We start from the raw sequence: 14,175 nt of genomic DNA, 5'->3' as shown, positions 1-14,175 counted from the left end.
GTACCAAACAATGAACAGGAGTCATCTCATATTCAATTTTGATTGGAGTCCTTCAACTGTGCTCCCAATGTGAGCTTTATTTATAAAGAGCCTTCGAGTCATCTCCCACCACAGGTGTATCCAAGTTTTGAGAGATCAGTCACTCTCCCACCCTTTACTGTAGATAACCTACTGTACATTTATGCCACTTTGGCATAGCGATCACTTGAATATTCAGCTACAAGTTATCACGCTAAAAACGTGAATGATCACGTCTGCCTGCTGATCGCTGATTGACTAAAAGTGCGTTAGCACCAACACCAGCCAACTCTGTGATGGGCGTGTGTTTAGTAACGTCATGATGACTGATTTTATGGAGTATATGCAAACTCAAGTTTTGTTTATTAGCCAATTAGACTATAACATTTACATGTTTGAAAAACGCCAAACTGACCCTCAGACCAGCCAAAATTTTATTCAATGCTCAAACAAATATTTACCCACACAATCAAATTCAAAACCAGAACCCGATCTGGCAACACTGCCAACGATGTCACCTGTGACTGGGAGACACACATTCCTAGGACCCCTACAGCCAAATAAAACACATCCCTGTTTGTCCCACAGGAACTCACACCTGTTCACGGTGGGCCGCACGGTTGTGTTTGATGACTGTTCATGAAGGATCCTCCTGAAACTGACTTCAGACTGGCTTCTGAGGCAGAATGACCATCTAATTATCTACAACTAAGCAGACAGAGCTTTGATGATAAACTAAGACAATACTTCATTACTACAATACTCATTTCTTGCTAGAAATCACATCAAAACGTAACTAAATCATAAATGAAACTATAACATGATTAATCACCTGCACTGCTGTGTGTGAATCATTAATCTGATGTAAAAACAATAGACGTCACTAATACAGATAAACAAACGTGTGTGTGTGTGTGTGTGTAGGTTTATATTACCTTGTGGGGACGAAATGGTCCCCACAAGGATAGTAAAACCTGACATCACCTACGTTGTGGGGACCAGCCACAGTCCCCATGAGGGAAATGGATTAATAAACATACTAAATGTTGTTTTTTTGAAAATGTAAAAATGCCAAAAGTTTTCTGTGATGGGTAGGTTTAGGGGTAGGGTTAGTGTAGGGGGAGAGAATATACAGTTTAAAAACCAGTACGCCTATGGAGAGTCCCTGTAAACCACATATACAAGTGTGTGTGTGTGTTTACTGATTAACCTTGACACTGTGTGTGTTTTGTAGTGTGGATCATGGAGGAGAGATCAGGATTACAGCAGGAGTACGCAAATGTACGTCTACACACACAGACTCTCTCTCTCTCTCACACCCACACACATCTGGTAAACTGTACTGAGACACTGCTGATATATTAAACATGAAGAGTTCAGATACATTAAAAGATTAGACAGATTCATAATTCCTGACTCTGTACTACAGAAAGATCTTGGGCCTCATTTATAAAGTGTGCGTATGCACAGATTTGATCTTGAAGTATGAACGCATAAATCCATGGCAACACTCATGTTTATAAAAACGGTCTTTGACATGAAAAAGTGCTTAGTGCTACGTCAGGGTCTGAGCAGACGTACACACTTTTCCTTGTCAGATTACTGCAGGTTTTTGGAAATCTAAGCTATTCTTGCAGCTCGCCATTCTAAATGAAAGGATTTGGACAATGACTGGTGATCTTTTAGATGTAAATGACATTAATTAGGTGTTGTTTACAACGCAGAGAACTGAAACCATTCAGCTGGGTGTAAGTTCAAGATAATTCACGATTTATAGATTTCACATCTGAAAGAGGCGTACGCTCATTTTCTGTGTGTACGTTCATTCTGTGAATCACACGTATGCACATCTGAGAAATGATCGTAAGATAAACAAGGCCCCTTAACTTTAGAATCTTATCTTATAGGTTTGGTAACCTTGGCAATTTCAGTCAGAACCTCATTTAGGCCATTTCTTAAGTGCATTTTTATCGTCGATTGCTTGGTAACAGACCTGAGAGTTGAGTACCGAACTCAAAAATCTCCAAACTACAGATGAGAATTTGTAAGATAGGATAAAAATCTTAAATCAACTTGTCAGATCTGAACTTAAGATCGATAGTTTCTGTAATACTGACACCACTGATGTGTTTTATCTCCATCAGATTCCCATCAGCTCACTCTGGATCTGAACACAGCACATAAACTCCTCCGACTGTCTGAGAGGAACAGAGTGATTGCTGACACTAACACATATCAGTCGTATCCTGATCATCCAGACAGATTTGATTGTTATCAGCAGGTGTTGTGTAGAGAGAGTGTGTGTGGACGCTGTTACTGGGAGACTGAGTGGAGTGGATTTGTGGATATCTCAGTGTCATATAAGAGCATCAGGAGGAAGGGAGAGGGTAAAGAGTGTTGGTTTGGATCTAATGATCAGTCCTGGAGTTTGTACTGCTCTTCCTCCAGTTACTCATTCATACACAATAACATAACGACTCTTCTCCCTGTAAAGTCCATCATCAGCAGTAGAATAGGAGTGTATGTGGATCACAGTGCAGGAACTCTGTCCTTCTACAGCGTCTCTGGAGACACAATAAGCCTCATCCACACAGTCCAGACCACATTCACTCAACCGCTCTATCCTGGGTTTGGGGTTTATTCTCGATCATCAGTGAAACTGTGTTGATGAATCAGAATAGACTGTAGAGAGATTCTACCCATAATGCTTTGAGCTCATGATGAATCAGTGACTGTCACACGCTTGCTTGACTAGATGATCCAAGATAAGAGGCTCGACACAGAAAGACGATGAACACTTATATTTAATAAACACCAGCACAAAACGTTAACACAAGACAATGAACAAGATGACTGAGGGTTTAAATACACTAGATAACAAGAGACTGATGGTGATAAGTTGTCATGGTTACAAATGAGACAATGGAAACACAGGAACCAGGAACTTAAACAGAGGAACTGAAAACAAAACAAAAGGAATTCAAAATAAGAGTCCATGAAGAACAGAGGCATACAGGTAATGGTGACAGTAACAGTGAGATGTTATAGAGTCTCTTCATTACATTAATACTACAGCTGAACTTCTGGTCGAGTGCTAGAGCCATATGGTTGAGCAAACGAGCTCTTTTAAAGTTTATGTAATATACCCTGCTAAATAAAAAAAGTCAGAGAAGGTTTAAGGATGAGTGGTGGAAACAAGGTGAAGAGCAAGAGAAACCCAGAAAAAAACAGTCAATGATGCTAACAGAGAAGAGAGAGACACAGCGAGACTCACTGCAAACATGTCTGGATGAAATCCAAGACCTTCAACTCAAAACTGAATTAAAGACCTTATTCAAAGATGATCTCAATAGACAAATGGAGAGTGAATTTGCAGAGTTTAAAGAAGACATTGAGTTAGAAGCAACAAGGAAAGAAATACAGGAACAGAACATCAAAGTTTGAGGGAATTAAAGCCTCGTTTAGACTGTCAGTCCAAATCCGATTTTTGTGCATATCTGATTGAAATCAGATTTAGCAAGTCTGAATGGAGAAAAACCACATGAAATGCTATTTTTACAAATTCGTTTAGAACTACATTCATATGTGGTTTGGAATCCTATTGAAATCGCATTTCTGGAAATCCGTTTCAGTCTGACCACTCTGAGCAGATTTCACATGGTTTATGTGACTTTCTCACGTCACGTAAAACATAAGCGTCAGACGTTGTAATAGGAAACATGCTGAAAGTCAGAAACAAGGCTGTGTTGTTGCAAAGTGCCGAACGAGCAGAAGTTAGCAATAGGCTATAACTGAGACATGTTTTGAGACCGGTGGAGACGACAGCACGGAATAAAGCCACTCATACCAGCGTCCTATGTTTCTACCGTTGCCTCATCATAACGCAGTAGTCCAGCGCCGGCAGCTACACACTGTCATGATGTAAATAAGACAACATCTGTATTGCAAACCCCTCCATGTTGCGGTTGTTGTTGTTGTTTTTGGTGTATACCTACGAACGCAACGTCATTGCCATAGAAACCAATGTAAATATTCCAGTAAGCGAAAAAGTGCCATGGAGACACAAATCGGATCTGAACACTTGCGATACACAGTGTGGACATTAAATTTTTTTAGATCAGATTCCAATCGGATACATAAATAATCAGATTTGGACTGACAGTCTGAACGAGGCTTAAGACAGATTCAAGAGAATGATTCAATCACAGTTTATTGACCAATTCCTGTGTAAATGAAGGATGTAATGATCTCAAATCTGTGTGTGTTACTCCATCCATACATCTGTGTTGTGCTTCATTTTATTCAGTTCAATCATTTATAATCATTAGTCTTGTATGTAGTTCTCACTTGATTTACAGCATTTATCATGCTATTATTATTGTCAGGATTAATTGGTTAGTTCACCCAAAAATTAAATTTCTGTCATTAAGTACTCACCCTCATGTCGTTCCACACCCGTAAGACCTTCGTTCATCCTTGGAACACAAATTAAGATATTTTTGATGAAATCTGAGGGTTTCTGATCCACACATAGGCAGCAACGTCATTGCACCTTTTGAGGTACAGAAAGGTACTAAAGACATTGTTAAAACTGGCGACGTGACTACAGTGGTTCAACCTTACTATTATGAAGCGACGAGAAAATGTGCGCCAAAACAAAAATAACGACTTAATTCAACAAATTCATCTGTCGTTGCTGCTTATCTTAATTTGTGTTCCGAAGACAAACAAAGGCCTTACGGGTTTCGGACGACATGAGTGCTTAATGACAGAAATTTCTTTTTTGGGTGAACTAACCCTTTCAGTTAAATGTCTATTGATTACATTTGCTGTATCATAGTAAAATGTACTTTATATATTATGAAGTTATATTTCCATAGAATTACATAGTAACTGAATAGAGTAGTGTAACCTTTTTTTGACTATTAAATGGTTGTGTGACGGTATGTGTGATGTATGTTGAAGGCAAAAGAGAGAGGGGCGAAAGCGTTCCAAGAAAGAGAGGAAGAAGATCCAGGACAAAGTAAAAGAGATACAAGAGGCCTTAGAAGCTGAAAATAGATTAAAAGAGCGATATAAAAAAAGGTTCCAACGGGTGCTGACGAGATCAGAGTCTCCAGCAATAAAAGCGAGATACGCAAGGCCAAGAAACACTCCAAGTGCAAGGAAAGCCCTGTACCATGAGGCATTGATTGGAGACCTACATCAACACATTCAACAAGCAGGTAATAGTCAGGAAAGAAGACTAATCAGTAACCTGGTGACAGGGAATATTGTAAAGAAATACAGGCTACAGAAATATGCCCAAAGTACCCTTGGCTTCACCCGAAGGCGATGGAAGTCAGTAGGAGGGAATCCGTACTCTTTCCATGCGGACACATTTCTTTCTTGAGAAACAAAAACAAATGTAAGATCCTTTTACACCAGAGACGACGTGAGCCGTGTGACAACGGGGAAAAAGCAGACCATAACACAAGCCAAGGTCAGGATGCAAAAGAGGTTCCTTGTGGACACCCTGAGGAACCTGCACAAAAAATACTTGGCAGAGAATCCAAGGAAATCAGTTTCCTATTCTCTGTTTTGCAGACTTCGGCCCTACTGGGTAGTGCACCCAACACTTTCTGATATGGAAACATGCTTGTGTAAACTGCATGAGAACTTGGGCTTTGTAGCTCAATACCCCTGATCTGGAAACATTGATGGCAGAAATCTGTTGTGACCAAACCAACAAAGAGTGCATGTACAATGACTGTGGCAAAGAGAAGGAGTTCACCGTACTCAGGGTGTATGAAGGCTCAGAGGACACAAAAGGACAACATTGAAACAACCTTCAAAAAGAAGGTTAAGACCACGCTAGATGACCTCATCGAGCTCTTCAACGACATGCTTGTGAAATTCAAACACCATGCATTCAACATCCGACAACAGTACAGATACAGCAGGGAACTGAAGAGGAACATAGCTGAGAATGAATGTGTCATACATGTGGACTTCTCTGAAAATTACATATGTAAATATGCTTCTGAGATCCAGGCAATGCACTTTGGAGTATACATCAAGCAAGCAACTCAACAGTCGCATTTACATTTAAGTTATTAACCGCACCTTTGAAAGAGTTCTTCTAATAACCCATTATTGAATACAGAATTTAAACCAGATTGATCAGAATCCCAATCAGAAGTTATTTCAAACAATCGCTGGTGTCTGAAAGTCAGTTTTGAGAATTGTTTAAAATGACTCAGGTAAATTCCACCTTTGTTCATGACCATTCCTCAAGCTTCAGTTGGCCCGCTTTGGACCAAGGTATTCGGCCGTTGGCCCTGAGGAGCTGCATGGAAATGCTGGCAGTGGAGTGGCATGACAAGCGCAATGCCCTCATGCTGAAAACATTCCACTCAGCAGAGATATCAGCCTCTGGAAAGATAGACCACATCACTGGGGATGAGAAAATAAAACCACAATGTGTGCTGGGCTACAATAAGAAAATGGGTGCTGTGGATATATGGATACAAAACTGTCAATATGATTGGCAGTTTTGTTAGCTGTGCCTGCAAGACTTTAAAATGGTACAAGGAATTGTTGTTCCATTTTGTGGACCTTGCAGTACACAATGCATTCGTAACAACTATTTTTGTTATTATATCAACCTTATAATTAATATTGTACAACATTATTTATGATTTAGGCATGTTATGCTGTAGTTAATTCATTATATTATGTAACACTTTATGATAATGTTCAATTATAAGTAATATATAAGTTAATAGTTAAAGGTCCCATGGCATGAAAATTTCACTTTATGAGATTTTTTAACATTAATATGAGTTCCCCTAGCCTGCTTATGGTCGCCCAGTGGCTAGAAAAGGCGATGGGTGTAAACCGAGCCCTGGGTGTTTTGCTTCGCGTTTGAGAAAATGAAAGCTCAGACGACCCAATCTGGAATCTTCCCCATATGTCGTCATAAGGGGAAAGGTTACCTCCCCTTTCTCTGCTTTGCCCGCCCATGAGAAAATGAGCTACTGCCGTGCGAGGGGGCGCGATTTTTTTTTTTCCTCGGGACATCATGGCTTGTAAACGAGCGAAGCATGGCAGTTGCTCAGTGTTTGGATGTACAGATGAACACCGGAGTCTATTTTCAGTTCCTTCATCCGAGCCTATAAAGAAACAGTGGGTTAATTTTATTTTCCAAAACAATGTGCCAACACAACTTCCCAAAGTTTTGTATGTCTGCGCCAAACATTTTACGGACGACTGTTTCCTCAACTTGGGCCAATACAGTGCTGGCCTTTCTGAACGTCTGAAAATAAGGTCTGGATCAGTACCAACTCTTCTTGGCGCAGCTACAAACCTCGGACAAGTAAGTCAAGTAACACTATACAATTCTTTTGCTTTACTGTATATGGTTACCTAGCTTGTTATCCTTAGAATGTAGCTGTAACATTAGCTCTGCCGCTAACAGCCCAGTTACTGTCGCTAATGTAAAGGTAGATAGCATCAAGTATGTGTGTCAATACACACACTGTAATGCGAGTATTGTACGTTTCTTTTTTTTGTTTGGATAACCGTTCTGCTGTTGGTGTTATGGTGCACGCGATATCCACATTTACAGATTGCAGAGCTTGATGTAATTGAAGACTTCAGATGCAAAAGCCTCTAAGTGCCGTCTGAAATCGTCTTCTAAAATGAGTTTTATTTTTTTTTTTGCGATACATCCACTGTCAACATTAGCGCATGGTACTGTGGCCGCAAGCTGGTTAAGACCACACCCACCCTCCACCTTGCCCCGCCTCTCTTCTCCTCATTAACATTTAAAGCTACAGACCCAGAAACGGCACGTCCTGAGGAAAGCTCATTGTGGGACTGTCTCATAGTGGCTGAAATTCTGCACCAAGGCTGAATTTCGGGAAAAAGACTTCAGATACAGTACTAGGGACCACTTAGGCCTATATAAAAGCATCCAAAAAGTAGCATGTCAAGGGACCTTTAATGATTACCTAAATGTTTACAAAACATGACTATTCAGAAATGATTAATAAGCTGTATGCCTATGATTTACAAAAGTGATGCAAGTGATCTTAAATAGTAAATCATGAAATAAATCAAACAGATCATTAGTAGATGGTTGATATATTATTAATCACTTGATATGTCAAAATTGTTTAAGCACCATTATCTTAATAAACAATGGTTAATCATGAACAAACCATTAGTAAATTATCAGTATATAATTTGATGCATCATGAAGTTGTAAGGTGGTCAGTGCTGAAAAGCATAAACATTCAATTATATTAAAGGGATAGTTCACCCAAAAATGAAAATTATCCCATGACTTACCCTTAAGCTATCCTAGGTTTATATGACTATCTTCTTTCAGACGAACACAATCCGAGATATATTTAAAAATATCCTTAGTCCTCCAAGGTTTATAATGGTTGTGAATGGTAACTCACATTCTGAAGACAGAAAAAATGCATCCATCCATAAAAAAAAAAAAAAAAAGTAATCCATACAGCTCCAGTGGGTTAATAAAGGCCTTTTGAAGCAAAGGGATGTGTTTTTGTAAGAAAAATATCCATATATAAAACTTTATAAATTTGAATAACGAGCTTCCGGTGGACGACCACACGCAGAATGCGCAAGTTGACTTGCGCCAAATGAGTAATCCTCTGACGTGATGTATGATGCAGGATGTAGGAGTATCGTAAGCTTCTCAAGGTTCAAACAAAAATGGCTGGGCAACAAACTCAAGCTCCCCTTCTCTTATATCGAAATCCTCCAACATTTCTCTTCAAAATTTGTTGTTTTAGACTTCTAATTTGTGACCAGTGTTTTGTTTTGCTCTCTCCTTTTCATCTCCACGTTCGTCAAAGGTTGCTCTTCCACCCAAACTGACATGCGCAATATGCGTACGGTTGTCCACCGGAAGCTCATTATTTGAATTTATAAAGTTTTATATATGGATATTTTTCTTGCAAAAACACATCCCTTCGCTTCAAAAGGCCTTTATTAACCCCCTGGAGCTGTATGGATTACTTTTTTTAATGGATGGATGCATTTTTTTCTGTCTTCAGAATGTGGGTTACCATTCACAACCATTATAAACCTTGGAGGACTAAGGATATTTTTAAATATATCTCGGATTGTGTTCGTCTGAAAGAAGATTGTCATATAAACCTAGGATGGCTTGAGGGTGAGTAAATCATGGGATAATTTTCATTTTTGGGTGAACTATCCCTTTAAAGCAGTGTTTTAAAGAAGAGTAATTTATAAATGACTTGTAGTTGGTGGATTTCAGTGGGTAAAGTTGAATCCTTTCACTCATCAGCACAGACTCCAGTTCTGTGTGGGATCTAGTGATAATGTGAACCGGTTTTACCTTCCACTGAAGCTCACATCAGGAGCACAGCATTTAAAGAGTCTGTGTGTGTGTGTCAGAGAAGACAGCTGTCTGTACCCTCACCAGTCAGCACTTACATTGCAGTATAAACTATAAAGTGTTCAACACCTGTTATACATGATGTGTAAACGCATGGATAAAACTGCTTTCTGAATCCCCTAATCTTAAGTCAAAACTTAATTGCACATAAACATGTTTCATATCACTTATAGATCTTCCTGTTACAAGCTATGTGTAACATGATCTCATAAGTTTATTAGTACATAAAGATGGTCTAGCATACTTGCATTTGCATAAACATCAATGTACATCAAGGGTGTATGTACAGCTTCTACATGTGTTTTACATATGAACAACTTCAGAAATGTACAAATGTTTACTTTTCTTTATTCTACTTCTCCCCAGAATGAATTCTCATGTGGACTTTAAGGTTTCCATCTTGATTGAAACTCTTTCCACACTGTTGGCATGTGAAAGGCTTTTTTCCGGAGTGAACGTTCATGTGTTTTTTAAGGTTTCCTTTCTGAGTGAAACGTAATCCACACTGTTGGCAGGTGAAAGGGCTCTCTCCAGTGTGAATCCTCATGTGGACTTTAAGGTTTCCTTGTATACTGAAACTCTTTCCACATTCTTGGCAGGTGTAAGGCTTCTCTCCAGTGTGCATTCTCATATGGACTTTAAGGTTGCCTTGTTGATTGAAAATTACTCCACACTGTTGGCAGGGGTAAAACTTCCTTCCCGTGTGAACTCTCATGTGGACTTCAAGGTTTCCATGCTTATTGAATCTTAGTCCACACAGTTGGCATGTGAAATTACCTATAGTCCCTGTCTTTTGAGCCTTTTTTCGTGAGGAAGTTTTTTCAGTCTGTGAGCAACTAAAAGATTTTTCTTCAGTTATGACATAATGAAGTGTCTTGTACTGATCTTTCTCTTCCATTTCATTACGATCTTGACTCTCCTCTTTTAACGGCATCAGGTCTAAGGCGAAAAAAGACATAAAAGTTAACCCCAGTGTAATGCCATGAAGCAACAGACATTAAAACATTTAGACCAGTGGTTCTCAAACCTGTCCTGGAGGACCCCCAGCCCTGCACATTTTGTATGTCTCCCTTATCTGACACACGTACTTCAGGTCTTGCATTCTCTAATAATGAGCTCATGAGTTGAATCAGGTGTGACAAATGAAGGAGACATACAAAATGTGCAGGGATGGGTGTCCTCCAGGACAGGTTTGAGAAACACTGATTTAGACACATAAAACATTCAAACTAATAACATGTATGCTAGATCCAATACGTCAGGGATGCCAAACTCAGTTCTTGGAGGGTTTCCTGGTTGCATTCGCACCACAAATATGAACTCTGAAATGACCTCACAAAAGTCCAGTTATGGACAACAAGAATAAAAAAAATTTCAAGTTTTTCAACTTTGAATCTCTTGTCGTCAGTTTCTGGCCTCCTGGTGATGTGAAATATGAGCAGGAGTTCACACAGGGTGATTATTTTGATTTTCATCATGTATTTGAGCTGTGCGTCTTTAGCGAAGCCGCTTTTGGGACGCTTCTAAAACGCACCGCGGCGCGGCTGTTGTAAACACGAGCACTGACCAGAGTGGCCGCGTATCAGCTCCAAGTAATACGCAATCAGATTACTTTTGTAACTAGTAAAGTAATGCATTACTTTTAAATTTGCAACAAAATATCTGAGTTCCGCTTTCAAATAAGTAACGCAAGTTACTTTGTTTTCCTGTTTATTGACTGGAACCTCTCCTGTGATCAAGTTGAGAGAAATCGGGAGTTGTATGTGCTGTGTGAACATGATGGTTATTCTAGTCTAGTACTAGACTAAATGTGAGAATACATTTACTTCTACTTTACGATAATTAATTACCTTTTTAGGGAGTAACGCAATATTGTAATGCATTACTTATGGTATAGCACTTTTAAGGATGTCTGTCCACATGATGTGATAGGATAAAATAATAGAGTTCAGCTTTGAGAATGAAACCAACCTGTTTGTTCCTCAATATCTTCATGTTTGATTCTGAATGTTTCTTCAATCTTCACGTCTTCACTCTCTTCTTTAATAAACACCATCTTTGTTTGTTCCTCAGTTTCTTCATGTTTCACTCTGAATGTGTCTTCTATCTTCATGTCTTCACTCTCTTCTTTAATAATCGCCATCTTTATAAAAGTGTGTCACAAGGATCTCAGTTGCAGTTTTTCCTGTTTTTAAGATAAGAATAATTAATAGAAAGAAAAATAAATGCAAAATAAATCTCTGAGTGCATCTCAATCAGCTCTAGTTCAGCGCACTGGTAAAGGAGTCAGAGTAGGCCTGGGCAATACAACGGTTTCTGTATTTATGATGTTGTAAGTGTCATTGTTGCATTGTAATGTTTTGTTAGCCTATCCAGTTGAACCCACGAGATGTGGCGCTGCTGCGCTGTTCAATGCCGGGATCTTGGTTACGTCAAAACTGAAACGAAACCATTCACACAGAATGCATATTTTGCGCATTTTCTAGACATATTCATTGCTTTAAAAGAACAATTTAATGTGGTATTATTTTTTTTATTTATTTGCTCATTGCACCCTCTTGTGGCCTCAGGAGACAATCCAAAAGTTTAACACTTTTTAAATCTTCAAATAATATATAAGAAATAATATGTTTGTTAAAATTTTATGTTGTGTTTGACTGTTGAAACTAAAATTGTTATTTGCATTAATAAATTGGGTAAATTAAAAACACAGTGGTTAAATTCAAACCTTTTTCTATTGGTCTTTGTTTAAAAAGGTTATAAAAGTTTTTCATAGATACTAAATGAATGAAACATTATATCATAAGATTTTTAGCTGTATCGCCCAGCCCTAAGGCAGAGCGAGAGTTAATGGACTTAATATATATATATATATATATATATATATATATATATATATACCTGAATATAGCCAAAAACACTCAAAATTAGCACTACAAACTAATAAATGAACGCACATTACACACACTTAATACATAAGGCAGTTTAGGTTATGTAACTTTTTGTAGAAATCAATATAGAAATAGAGTGCTTTGAATCAGGGAATCGTTTGCTTGACTCTTGAGCTTCAAAAGCTCAACTTCTCCATCACTGCTCGACAGTGACTTAATTCAAGTTTACGATAGACTAATTCACGATTTAAGGAGCGAAATGAGACGCATATTTAGTTACTCGGTGTTCCCATTATGTTATTTTGTTAGATAAAGCAATGCAATGTTACATTTAACATAATTAACCTCACTTTAAAAAGCTACTGAACGGTTTCTATCGTTTTAAACGCTTTAAACACAAACCTTTATTCAGCCGAATCACAACAGATGCAGGAGTGTGGCGCGGCCTTATTACGTCGTACCGGGAGACCAAAATAAAAGTCCGGTTTAAAATAATTGTATTTCTTAGATAAAATATTTTCATATGAACATATAATGACAGTATATTTATTGAACAAATCCTTTTATTTATCAAAATAAACCGAAAATTGTACAAAGTGATTGTTGAACAAGTATATTAGACATTATTTAAAACAACTTTAGCCCCATGCTGGTGGGGTAAAAGGCCCCCCTCACCACTAAACAAACCACTTTTATGATTTTATTTCCACACAAAATATGTTGCTTCATAAATTTTCAATACAAACATATATATTTCTGCAATCATACACTTTGGGAGTAGTGAAAAGCTCTTTTTTTTCTTAAGGTGTGCCTTTAGCACTGTTGTACCCAGAAAACACATTAAAAAATAGGAAATGTCATAACTTCACAAGCAAGTAACATGCTTTCTGTAAATCCTTAAAAAGTATTACATTTGGTTTGATCAAATTTAAGACCATAAAAAGACTTACATATAACAACAAAAATTAAATAATAATTTTAATAGGCCTTAAATTTGGGGAACAGAGGCACTGTGGTCTGGATATGTGCAAATATATGTTGTTTGAGAGTCCTAGCAGAGTTGAGCTCCAACCCTCAAACAAAAGCTTCTTTTTTTTTATTATGGCTTATGTCTACTTTATCATGTTTATCATTATTTATTAGTTTATAGCTTTAAAATTGCGAAACTGAAGATTATGAACCTTTCTGGAAAAAAAAATCTACTGATTCTAGGACAATCGTCATTTTTGGACATTTTATACCTATTTTTAGATTCAAATGAACTTTATAAGTCCACATTTTTAACATCAGAAACATTTATATGCATTTCAATACTGACACATATATGAACTATGACGTTTTGCATTTCAAATTAAATTATATCTGGTATAAGCGGTTTCTTCAACCAAACAATACAGTTTTACTTTTTAGATAAAGTCTTCTTTAGTAGTTTCTTAATATTTTTAGCACATCAGTGGACACATAGGAGCTGATCCCATGGCTCGAGCACCCACGAAAAACTCAACATATTCTCCATTCATTTTAAACAATAATAAAAAACGATTGCAGCTTTCAGACATGACTTTCTTCTTGTTTTTATATCTCATCTGAGGCCATTTCTATGGCGTTATTTTAATGACAAATGTCAAGAGCGCATCCATGTAGCAAATCTCTCCACTCACAGGCAGATTTATTTCATTCTCGCACAAAACTGGATACGCACTTTCAAATACAAATTTTACGTGTACACGCTCAAACTTTGTCCTGTACACTCGTGAATCTCTACTTTCTCTCTGTAGATTGTCTTCTCTCCTGGATTTAACATTGTCAAGAGCTTTCAACCACCAGACT

The 14,175-nt window shown here is 37.9% G+C and overlaps 3 protein-coding genes across 4 annotated transcripts in view; 2 read left to right on the top strand and 1 right to left on the bottom strand.

Moving 5' to 3' along the window:
- The window catches only part of LOC127511056 (NACHT, LRR and PYD domains-containing protein 12-like), a 70,254-nt gene that overhangs the window by 28,217 nt on the left and 27,862 nt on the right, over positions 1 to 14,175 (top strand). Inside the window, 1 exon segment of the mRNA XM_051891407.1 lies at positions 1,253 to 1,299. Within this exon segment, the coding sequence (XP_051747367.1) occupies positions 1,253 to 1,299 (47 nt within the window).
- LOC127511075 (gastrula zinc finger protein XlCGF8.2DB-like) overlaps positions 2,713 to 14,175 on the top strand; it is a 91,419-nt gene continuing 79,956 nt past the window's right edge. Inside the window, exons 1-2 of the transcript XR_007929832.1 lie at positions 2,713 to 3,034; positions 4,984 to 7,375. The gene's annotated coding sequence lies outside the window, so the exon portion shown is untranslated. The remainder of the gene's footprint in view (positions 3,035 to 4,983; positions 7,376 to 14,175) is intronic.
- LOC127511248 (gastrula zinc finger protein XlCGF49.1-like) lies at positions 9,622 to 12,845 on the bottom strand. Of its 2 annotated transcripts, XR_007929890.1 has the most exons (3): positions 12,748 to 12,845; positions 11,426 to 11,639; positions 9,622 to 10,393 (listed from the first exon to the last, which is right to left on the bottom strand). XR_007929890.1 is itself a non-coding variant. In XM_051892061.1 (2 exons), exons 1-2 carry the CDS (start codon positions 11,595 to 11,597, stop codon positions 9,807 to 9,809), a joined length of 759 nt encoding a protein of 252 aa, XP_051748021.1. In that variant the 5' UTR covers positions 11,598 to 12,336; the 3' UTR covers positions 9,622 to 9,806. The 2 variants fall into 2 exon arrangements, 1 of the variants encoding a protein (XP_051748021.1); XM_051892061.1 differs by lacking the exon at positions 12,748 to 12,845 and having other exon boundaries at positions 11,426 to 12,336.

This window comes from Ctenopharyngodon idella, chromosome 4, assembly GCF_019924925.1.
Source record: "Ctenopharyngodon idella isolate HZGC_01 chromosome 4, HZGC01, whole genome shotgun sequence".
NCBI classification, from domain to species: Eukaryota; Metazoa; Chordata; class Actinopteri; order Cypriniformes; family Xenocyprididae; genus Ctenopharyngodon; species Ctenopharyngodon idella.
This window is presented reverse-complemented; position numbering and strand designations above follow the sequence as displayed.

Bases quoted from the DNA above. Each gene is read 5' to 3' on its own strand.
- LOC127511248 (XM_051892061.1), bottom strand. From the start codon at position 11,597: ATGGCGATTATTAAAGAAGAGAGTGAAGACATGAAGATAGAAGACACA. The intron at 10,394-11,425 runs GTTGGTTTCATT...TTTTCGCCTTAG, and splicing joins AGATATTGAGGAACAAACAG to ACCTGATGCCGTTAAAAGAG.